Source organism: Labrus mixtus, chromosome 2 (genome assembly GCF_963584025.1).
Source record: "Labrus mixtus chromosome 2, fLabMix1.1, whole genome shotgun sequence".
Classification (NCBI taxonomy): Eukaryota; Metazoa; Chordata; class Actinopteri; order Labriformes; family Labridae; genus Labrus; species Labrus mixtus.
Window position 1 is genome coordinate 29,249,894 of NC_083613.1, and position 11,376 is coordinate 29,261,269.

General features: G+C 38.7%; 1 protein-coding gene across 2 annotated transcripts; it reads left to right on the forward strand.

Moving 5' to 3' along the window:
• Positions 1 to 309: 309 nt before the first annotated feature.
• LOC132991927 (serine hydrolase-like protein) lies at positions 310 to 9,097 on the forward strand. Of its 2 annotated transcripts, XM_061060928.1 has the most exons (12): positions 310 to 498; positions 1,851 to 1,994; positions 2,794 to 2,907; positions 3,051 to 3,092; positions 3,208 to 3,227; positions 3,349 to 3,423; positions 6,430 to 6,539; positions 6,661 to 6,740; positions 6,827 to 6,861; positions 6,974 to 7,050; positions 7,167 to 7,257; positions 7,880 to 9,097. In XM_061060928.1, exons 1-12 carry the CDS (start codon positions 441 to 443, stop codon positions 8,021 to 8,023), a joined length of 990 nt encoding a protein of 329 aa, XP_060916911.1. In that variant the 5' UTR covers positions 310 to 440; the 3' UTR covers positions 8,024 to 9,097. The 2 variants fall into 2 exon arrangements, with proteins under 2 accessions (XP_060916911.1, XP_060916918.1); XM_061060935.1 differs by lacking the exons at positions 6,661 to 6,740; positions 6,827 to 6,861; positions 6,974 to 7,050.
• Positions 9,098 to 11,376: the final 2,279 nt, after the last annotated feature.

An 11,376-nucleotide genomic window follows, 5' to 3' on the forward strand; every position in this document is an offset into this window, starting at 1 on the left:
CTCGTAAATTTAATTTTAAAAAATGTTTTTAACGTGGCCCTAATCCTCCGTCGTACTATCTTAAGTACAATAGAATATTTTTAAAGTTCCGTGTTATTCTAAATTGGGTTTATTTTTCAAATCCTGACGCTTTAACACTCTGGATACCTACTTTGTTGGATACCTTAGGTCGAGTTTTAGGTCCCATTCTGTTGGCTAATAGTAATCGTGTGAAAGGTAAGCCCCGCCTCTTCTTCACGCTTAGAGGTTAAAACTGTGTTCTCTTATCCAATAACAGTCTGAGTCGGTGTCACGTGATTATTCGACACCCGGAAGTGCGCTGTTTATGTTAGAAGGACTGGAAAAAGATTCATGTGCAAAGACATTACGAGATTCTTGTTTCTTACCTAAATATTTTGTAACCTTTTGATATTTTAATAACGCCACAGGTGTTCTTCGAGATGATGCAAGCTATGAAAGGCGTGAGATATCTGCAAACCCGGGCTGTCACTCAGGCAGGTTAGTAAACTTTTATATCTCTCCATTTGTCTGAAACTTTTGTGTTTAACATGACAGCTGTTTGTGTTTAACATGACAGCTCCCTGAAAGAATAAATTAATAATTAGATGCAACTTGATGAAAACGGTCCAGTACTTTGATTTATCTCACACAGAGAGAAGACAGAATTATAGATAATTAATCATTTAAAAAACATTACGTTTTTTATTGATTTATTGATTTATTTTTATTGAACCCTAACCCTATTATTATTATTATTATTATTATTATTATTATTATTATTATTATTATTATTATCAAAGCATCGTGCTTTTAAATATTAATTAATCAGGTATACTGAATTTAATGTTGATGTCGGTGTCTTCACTAAATATTTTTCATACGTGTTTTTTTTATTTTTTATTCCTGACACATTTTGTGGCCTGTTTTTTTTTTATCTCATATTAATGTAAAACACATTTCTATGAAAGATAGATTTTTTTTCTTCAGTATTTTATAAATGTAGGGACAAAAACCTGAGCTGGAGAAGAACTGATATCAAACTGTGCTCGTAGTGATTAAGCTGTTTTAAAAAAAAATAATTTTAGACTTGAAAACGGTCCAGTCCTTTTCTTAATCGATATCGAACACAGATACAGCCCACACAAAGTGAAGACAAAGATATTTCCATTTTGTAAGAAACATTTTCAAAACATTTTTATTGATCCCTTATTATGAGCATTCTTCAATTTCTTAAAAAGCAAGTAAATTTATTGAATGCTTATTTTGTTGTTTTTTTTGTTTTGTATTAATGTAAAACACGTTTCTATGGAAGATAGGACACTTTCATTATTTTATAAATTTATAGACGCAAAAACTGAGCGGGAAAACGGATATTAGGAGCAAAAATGACTTAGTTAAATCTGACTGGATTTACAGCGAGTCACTTTTTTACATCACAATTTCCCCCAATATCACGGTGAAGTAGCTTTTTGTTTTTAAAGATGAAATAAAAAAAAAATACTTTCGATCTGCTGTCAAACAATGTTAGGAAGATTTCTACTTTAAGAATTTAGTTACTTTTTTAAAACATTAGCTCAGTTTTGGGATTGTTAAAGATGAATGTGCGAAAGACGACTGTTTCAGCACAGAGAGAAAAAAATCACAAAGAAGTAAACAACTTTTTTTCCCAGAAAGTATTTTTCACAACATTAGAAATCTTCTAGTGTAGAAACATAGGGTACGATCTTCTGTTAAAACTATAAAACAAGACTCAGGCTCGTCCCCGGACTTCAAGAAAAATTAAAGGATCTTCTTCAGACTCAAAGAGTGTTTCTTGATTATTCATTACCCAGCGTGTGTTACATGTTCAGTTTCAGAGCTCTCTGTGCCGGTCCCGTGGGGGGAGATCAGAGGTCGAGTCTGGGGTCCTGATCATGGTCGTCCTGTGCTGTGCCTGCACGGCTGGGCTGACAACTGTGGTACATTCAACACCCTCATTCCCTTCCTGCCTAAAGGTGATATTTTTGGTTGAATGGATGAACTCATTAAAAGCTTTTCACTGCTCTCGGCACCTCAGTTAGATTTTTTTTCACGCTTATAACAAGGGCCTAAAGTTTTCCCTCGAGGCTCATTACTCGCCAAACAAAACACCTTTAGAGAAATAGTTTGTTTCAATGTGGTCAGCTACTCCTGCTGCCTGTCAAAATGTAAAAAACGACGGTAAAATTTCACACTTTTTGAAAATGACTTTCTGACAATGGGCGGTCATTTATGTCTCTCACTCCTATTTTAAAAGCCAGTGAACTCAGGTGTCCTGGCTTTACGTTTTGCAGATCAGTCGTCCCAGTAGTTCTTTAATAAGTGTTAAACACTGATGTCTCACCATGAGAAATTCTCTGGTAGTTAAGGTACATGACGGCTTCAGGGTTTAGACTCTCCCTGCTGCCTGTCAGACATTCACTCAAGCCATTTATTGAATATATTCCACACAAAATTAAGAAAACAGGCCCTCTGGTTTGACCCTTTATGCCGGTTACCAATGCCGCCCATGAAGGGGGGAACAAGGGAAAACTTTGTGGTGTCCAGTCACATGAAGACGTCTCATGGAGGTTAGCAAAAACATGGCCCATCCTCATTTTTTTTTTTAATTACAATTTTAATTTTATTTTAAAATTTAACGTTTCCTCTTATGGCAATGAAAACCACTTTTAATGTAGTGTCGCTTCAGTAGCCTACACGTGTAGCGCTAACACAACTGATGGATAATAAGGTAACCTGGTAAAACTCCGTCCCTCTCTGTGTCCCTCCTCTCAGAGTACAGATATGTGGCCGTGGACCTGGCAGGCCACGGTCAGTCGTCACATCGTCCTCCCGGAGTTTTCTACGCCTTTCCCTCCTACGTGATGGACGTACGCAGAGTCGTCGATGGTGTGTTTTTTTTTTTTTTACAGCCCAGGCTCTGGTGCATCTGTACTGCAGTTAAAACCACAGCAGTGATGTTGTCTTTGTCGTTTTTATTCCTTGATGTGACACTGTCGCTGGTTAATGATCTGTGAAATGAACTCCCACAGCTCTGCAGTGGAGCAAGTTCTCCATCATCGGCCACAGCATGGGTGAGTGCAGCTTCACAGCACACCGACAGCAGTTCAAATGTTGTTTCTTTTAATGAGTTTGCTTTTCTATTAAGAGATATTTAGACGGACATTTCTTTCCTTTATTTAATTTCAGGTGGTAATATTGCTGGAATGGTAAGTGATTTGAGTCATGACAGGCTGTTTCACCTTGTTACTCTTTCTTCACACAGTGAACCGACTCTGTGGAGACTGTTTAACTCTAACTGTGTTATTTACTTCACATTGTTCTCCACAGTTCAGTGCACTGTATCCTGAGATGGTGGATTCTATCGTGCTGCTGGACTCCTATGGATTCCTCCCGTCAGATCAGGTAATTAAACGGTTTCAGACCCCAGTCACATCGGGGGCTGTTCATTAGGCTGCGTGGTAACTGTAGCAGCTCTCCCGCAGGATAAGAACTCAGTCTTACTGTTGTTTTAATTTAGAGGTTATCGTTTACTTCTCAAGCTTTGCTTCAAAACCGTCACAAGAAATGGTTTGCTTTTATTTCACATCGTATTGAACTATCTGCATACGAGAAAACATCCCGTAAAGTTTGCCTGAGAAGAATGGAATAATTTAATTTACAAAACTGTGGTGCTTTAAATCCCCGTCAAGAGACCTTTGGCATCTACAAGCTAAAAGTGACGATCGTCTTTGCAGTGGTTTGTACATTGAGATATGCATAAAGTCAGACAGCTCATCTTCTTATGATGAGCAAGTTTAGCGTCCTTAACCAAAACTTACCAAACTAAAAAACATGGAGACCAAAAACATACCAAAAGAGGGACGCCACATGGGATGTTAAGATTTTAACTTAAGAGCTTTATTAAGGATTTTCCCCCCAAAATACTCAAAATGTTAAGAATAAACCAAAGACGCCTAAAGGGACTGGAGACCCGGACCAAAAAAAGAACAAAAGATGGAAAGGTGCTGAGTCATCTACGCAATGGGCCGTCACTCTCAACACCTTCCCCTGAAACTACCTAAGACAGTGATTCTCAAACTATGGTGGTACGCAAAGAATCTCCACAATATTAGAAGAAAAAAAAACGTTCAGCAATTTTTTTGTTGTTGTCGTACTCTTATCTTATCTGTCTTGTATCTATTGGGTTGTATTTATATCAAATGTGTTTTCCCCTCTAAATTAATCTAGTTTTTGCAACAAACAACTTTAATCTGCTCAATTTATGCTCACGCACACAGACATAAACAACAACAGGAGTACGCCTCGCGTTTTGAAAAGTTCCACTCGATATTCCGTTATTTATAGGAGTTTAGTACTGAATCAACAGCAAACAGCTGTAGGTCTACTTTAACATATATTCTGTTATTTATTGGAGTTCAGTACTGAATCAACAGCAAACAGCTGTAGGTCTACTTTAACATATATTCTGTTATTTATTGGAGTTCAGAACAGAATCGGCTGCAAGCAGCTGTACATTTAAATTTTTGAAACGGAGCCAGGATACATTGATATACTTTGATACATTTAGAGTGTACGGACAGTCGCTCACCCTCTCTCTCTCGCTCTCTCGCTCTGAAGCTGATGTCATTCTGCTCTCTTTTGCTGTCTTAACTCTCTGCAGGAGTCGAGAGGGATTTTTTTTTTTTTTAAAGGGAGTTTTACTATGTTGAACGCAGAGACTTATAATACAGAGGCTCTGGTTGCACGGAGCCTGAACTCTCTCGCACGCTCTCTCTCCCCCCTGCTCTCGCTCTCTCTCTCACGCAGAAATTTTATGAAATTAAATAAGAACCGGTCGGAAATATACTTGGGCCCAGGTATCGTCTTTGTGTGGGAAACACTGGAGACTAAATTTTCTAAAACAGGTTGTTGGTATAAAGTTGTCATTTTTATTGTTCTGCACTTCTTTTGATTTGGGCAAATGTCAGAGTTGTGTGGAGTTAACTACCAGTTCTAGCGCTAGCCCTTAGTAGTCCTATAGTGTGGCTGCCAGCAGTCAATAATAAATAATATTCTTTTCATGAATTAATTGCCTCCTGCATGAAAAGTGTGTAGAAATAGGCCTACAGTGTATTTTAACGTCCGCCATAATGGTGGTACTTGGAGAGCCAGATATTTTCGGAGGTGGTACGCAGTCTAAAAAGTTTGAGAAGAAATAAAACTAACCATAGGAAAACAAAAGATCGGAAACAGGCACACCTGGTGATCTCCGGCCCAAACTCAAAGAAACCAAACCCAGCCATCTAAACATGCGTGGAAAAAGGGAAATAACTACTACTACTCACTAAAAAGTGAGAAGGAGAAACAAACACTCTTCACCACATGCTGCACAGAGAGTGTGTGTGCCCCTCTACCTGCTCCTCTTAACCTCCTCCTCCTCCCTGAGTATAAAATTCACTCTTTTGTGCAGCAGGTAGAGCGAGGAGGGAGACAACAGGGCTGCACGTTACATTGAGCGAAACATTGAAACATTTTTGATGATTTTTTTTTCATGCATTTATTCCACATGTTCAGGTCACATTAAAGGCTTGTCATTTGGAATTATCTTTATAAACCCTTTAGAGGTAGAAGTAAAATGATGATAAACGATTGCAGTTCACTCATACCTCGACAGTGTGACAGTAAACACACACTGTTGGTTTGCTCTGACGTCGTTTCCTCCTCTCTAGATCTCAGCTTGTGTTGAACGTCAGCTCTGATGTTCTTCGCTCTGGATAAAAGCATCGGCTAAATGAATTGTAGAACTGTAAACATTCATCTAACGGCGCTCTGTGGAGTACTCAAGGCTTTCAAAAGTCTTTGATTGAATGTAGCGTATCCTGCAGAAACCCTGGTTCTACTAATGAACATGCAGAGCAGTAGAAGGAAAAGGGAAAGCTTTGAACATTGATGGTTGTAGCAGCTCTCTTTGTAGAGAACAACTGCTTTAGTTTAGTTTGAGTTCACAGTCCCTGATTTTTACTTTAGAGCTGTTCAACTCCTTCACCATTTTGTTTTCTTTGTTAGTATTTTATCCAACTTTCATTTGAACAGATATAGTGACTCCCTCTTAAGATAACCTGGGTAAGAAATACTCTACAAGTACACAGACAGGCCATCACACGGTGACAATACACTGACAAAGTAGAACATAACAAGAGTCGAAAAGTGGTCGTCAGATTTTAAATGACTGTGTCGAGTCTCTCTTCATCTTTTGTCAAACTTTGATGCATCATGATGAATAAAATTCTTACAGCCCTGACACAGTTTTTATCTTTTGAGTTCATGTTCAACAACATCTCACATCGAGATGCGCTGTGCATAAATCTCTTGTGTCAGTTGCTTTGAAATCCTTTCCCTCATCATTTATTTATGTCTGTTTCTTTGCAGAAAGAAATTCCTGAAGTGATGAGGAAGGGGATGGACGAGATGCTTCAGTATGAGAAAAAGACAGGGGAGGACAAGAGAAGGGTTTACACTTATGAGAAGGCAGCAGAGAGGTGTTACACCGTTCTATTTAGGGTTTTTTTTTTTTTTTTTTTTAAAGATGTCTAAATATCAAATCCAACATATGTGTCATATTGCTGTAAAATAAAAGCCTTTTTGTGTTGCTGCTTTTAGGTTGTTGGCTGCAAACCCGAATCTGTCTGAACAGTCTGTGCACGTCCTCTTAGAGCGAGGTCTAGTTCAAGTGGAAGGAGGTACATGTTTGTTATGAGCCCTCCTCACAGCAAAAACAAAAAGAACAACGTTTCTCCTATAACAAAACTATACTTCTCTCTTACAGGGGTGATGTTCTCTCGTGACTTTCGTATTAATCTGGTAGGCTTCTGCTCGGCTGCACCCTTTAACTTTCCGTATTTTAAGATAATTGATGCATGTATAAATGTATGAAGCCCATAATGTTTCTGTACCATATATCTTTTGTTGTCAGAAAAACATAGCACGCATCAGTCTGGAGCAGAGTGTGGAGTTGCACTCAAAGATACAAGCCTCTGTTCTAGTTATTCTGTAAGACCTTCTGATAATATCTCATATCTCCTTGCATGTGCTGAACTCGATGCTGCTGCTGCAGTAAACTGTACGTTTTTGTAACTTACCACATCGTCGTCTTCTTGTCTTTTCAGAGCAGAGGCGGGCTTTGACAAATTATACCTTAAAGCAAAAGATCAGAAGACAGCCATGTCAGCACTTCTACAGGCCTATAGGGACAGAAATGTAAGTGTACTTTTACAGTCTGCATCGCCGTGCTTATTTTTAGCCGTTAAGCCGCTGTGTGTAATCGTGCCTAGTGGAAAGACAGAAAGCTGCATATATGTAAAGTAGGCAGCGTAGTATCAGCTCAGTGTCTCAGGGGCAGCAGAAATTTGTAAAGCGGAGAACTTCAGCGCTGACCTACATACTGGATCGTGGTCAAATGCGGCTGATGAGGAATAGAAAACAGAATGTTGTCAAACTGTAAGACGCCAATTATGGCCTCTTTCCAAGTCAGAGGGTGAGAGAAAATCAATTGGATGTCTGACTTTTTTTTGTGGCCTTCTGCCTTTTATTAGATAGGACAGCTGATGAGAGACAGGAAATGTTAGGAGGAGAGAGTGGGGGGATGACGTGCAGCAAAGGGCCGAGGTCGGATTCACTTAATTCACTTAGTGTTCCTCTGGTTATAGTTCTCAGATCTCCCCTGTGGGTATTTCCTCTCCTGGAGTCCACGTAAGGGTTAGATCCAAAACTCTTCTCTCCTTGTGCTGTTCCCTAGTGGCGCCGAATGTTTTTGGAGGTTTTAAAAGCCTCTTATAATCTTTCGCACTTGCCTAATGATCTGTCTGTTTCTGTCTTTCAGCACACCGTGGTGAAGATACCAGGCGATCATCACGTCCATCTGAATAATCCTGAAGCTGTAGCTCCACTTGTTACTGACTTCCTGCAGGCTAAAGTGTTGTCACAGTCAGACACTGAACCAGATGAACAATCCTCTAAGCTATAAAAAAACAACACACACAAAAAGCCTTAAGGCAGTACAATAATGATTTTGATACCGTTTTAGAGGTGTGTTATTTATACTGTACTGTTTACACTCACCCTGGTGCCTAATCCTCAACCAGCCTGCACACAGTATAGGCATCAGCTCATGTTAACATTTGACTCCTGAGTTATTATTTCTAGTAATTTAAAAGACGTTATGCTCACTGTAGCTTCTATTCATACTGACAATTTGCAGATAGTCTGTAGTGGATGGATGTTATGAGACGTGCAAAAACGGGCATATTGTGGTTTTAGTTCAGTTTGTATCTTTTTTTTTATTGAATAGGTGGAAATATCAACCAGATATTATTAAGTATGCGAGTTCAGAACAAGTCTGTTGACAGAGGTTAGCATTTCATTCATTATTGTAAGTTTTTCATTCGGGCTGCAAAAGAGATTTTATAGCAATAAACTCTCTTCGCTATTTATCGCAACAAATGAGGTAGTAGAGTTTAGTTTCATTAACACGAGCAAAGCTTTCTCTCTTAGCGTGTGTACATGTTACCTGTTTGATGGAGGGGTGAGCATAATGAACATACATTAGCACTATTTTGATGCGGTCAGCTACAGCTAAAGCTAGCAAGCAGCTTTATATCCTCTGATTAATGACGACAATGTTGTGGTGAAAAAAAGTGAAGTGTATTTATTTTTTGTTTCGGGAGTAACATGTTCAAAGAGCAGCAGATAAACAGAATGTGAGCGGTAGCTTATATGCACTCTTTAATATTGGTTTATTAATCACAGTTTATATCATTGCAATGTTTAACACTGTTAGTCCACATGGCATGTTTTTCTCATATCTTGCAGTCTTCATTTTTATTAGAAAATACTTTTCTCTAGTTATTAAATTCATTAATCAATGAAAACAGTGTGAAAAGTAACACTTGAAAACTCAGGCTGGTGTTGACGTGAAACATTTCAGAGCATTCTTTGTCGTAACTGGGCTCCTAGTCAAGCTAGCAGCAGCTAATGTACTTTCAGGCTGCTAGCCACAACCAGTGGTTATGTAGGCTCTTATAAAAGTCACTTTTCTCGACCTCACAGCGCACAGTTTTCTCTTTGTTGAACTTAAAGTCTTCGTATCCCACAGCTGTCTCGTTACTCACCACAAAACAAAAACAGTTCAACCAAAAGGTAAGCTTTCCCAACTTCTGAGTGAGCGGGAAAGAAAAGCCAGATGAGATGTGATTTTTTTTTAAATCCACACTGCATGGTTGATCATCTTGAAGACTCGGCTCACTTTTCATTAGAGAGACGATGGCGAGGAACTGGTGGACTCAGTGGGGGGCCTTTGGGGAAAACTGCAGCGAAAGTGCCCTCATGATGTGTCCGGGCTCCCCATGTGGTCGATAAAACATGATGAAGTGTCCTCCGGGGGGTGCCCTCTTAGTGGGCAAAACATGATGAAGTGTCCTATAGCGTGCCCTTTTATATTCTCGCCCCGGCCCCCAAACATCCTGAGTCCGCCTGTGGCAGGCTCTTTAGTCTTTACTGTGTTTTTAGTTGGATTCAAACATTGGCATACTGACTTAATATTGAATAGTGACATCATGGTCAGAGTGATACAGGTGGAAAGGTAAAATCATTTTATGATATTGTACTAGTGTGTTAAAATGTAAAAGGTAACAAATAGACCTACCATCATTTTACTGCTTTCATAAGATCAACGACTATGAAAGTGATCAAATCTGGAGGGACCGCATTCAAGATTTAAACTATAAAACAAATATTTGATTAATCATTAAAGGCTTTATATGCGGATAAAGCAGATGTCGCCCTTGAGCACCAGCATGAAACCAAAACAACTTGCGGTGCATTGTTGTGTTAGCATGCTAATGCTAGCGATCTTTATTGTGCTCGTATCTTCACACTGCATGTAAATTTACCCTGAAATGAGCGTGATCTAGAAACGCAGTTAAGCAGTGAGTACAGTATGTTATTCTTCTTTTCTCTAGTCCCTCAATTAAACAACTTTTATACGCGAGGGGAGGAGTCAGCCGGCCGTCCGGGCGATGTAAACAAACTGAAGATAGGACTCGGAAAACATCACAGACAGTGGGACTCGGGTGTTACACCCATTGTAGACAGTCATGACTCACAGAGTTATTTTCAGAGGATATACTTGATTTATATTATATTTAAGTGTGAAAAATCACAGATTAAGCCTTTAACTAGTTACAACAACTAACGTTAGCATCAACAACTTTCTAGCTGACGTTCATTAAACCACATATTAAAACATTTGTAAATGTACACATTTCTGAAACCTTCAACATAAACTGATTATTATGTGAAGATTCAATGGCTGTACTTTGTGTAAGCCTACTATTTTATACACTCACAAAGTGGCAGCTGAGTGTAAATGTTTTATATGCATTTTATTCAGTGTGTTATAAAAGTGCCACATTTGATAGTTATAGTATCCAGCTAGAGGAGATAAACAGCTTAGGCCTCCATGCTTAAGAATGGTCGGTTTAAGATCTTCATCATCTTTTAGACTTTGTTGTCTGACATCAGTTCAGGCTGCTGAACTCTGCTCTTGGCTTGTTACCTTCCTGCTGCCCCTCAGGTATTTGCAGGCATGGATCTGTACTATCACCTGGTACCTGCAATCTTTGAAGAGTGTTTGTGATGCACTGCATGCCTGAGATGTCTGCTGCCTCTTGTTAATATTTTATTAGCTGCACACTGACTCTTAAGTCCATGTTTCATCTCAAAAGTTTGTGAGAAGTAAAGGAGTGTTCTTGAGTGAAAGAAGATGAACGTACTGTATCTTTGAAGTAGTTGTGAAGAAGAACTAGTCCTTCTCCACCTGAGCTGACTGTGTCTCTCATCTTCTTCTCCACTGAGAGTTTATTCTATTACACTTTACAAGAAGATGAGATGCTGAATATGTCTGACCTTGTTCTCATATACTATTATACTTCTGTCTACACTGTTCATAACTTAGAGGTATATTTTGGTTACATGATCCTCTTATAGAGATAAATCAACAATTACAGCTTCCTTGAGTCCCTTACTGTTAAACTCTAATGTACCTTATAGTTATAAATTAATATTTGTTGATAAATTAGACTGGAACTACATTGATTTTTTATTTATTGAAAGCCATCATATATTTATTTGCAAACATAGCATATAGTATTGGATATCTCAACAGTATGCTTTCCTCCAGTTTGGTGATCTAACAAATCAATCTGTTCTCAGTATACACTGTAAAAAACAAACAAACAAAAAAACTAGTTGCTATAACTTAAAAAAGTTAGTGTCCGGTCTGCCTTAAAATTTTAAGATAACTGAACTTAAAAAGATAAA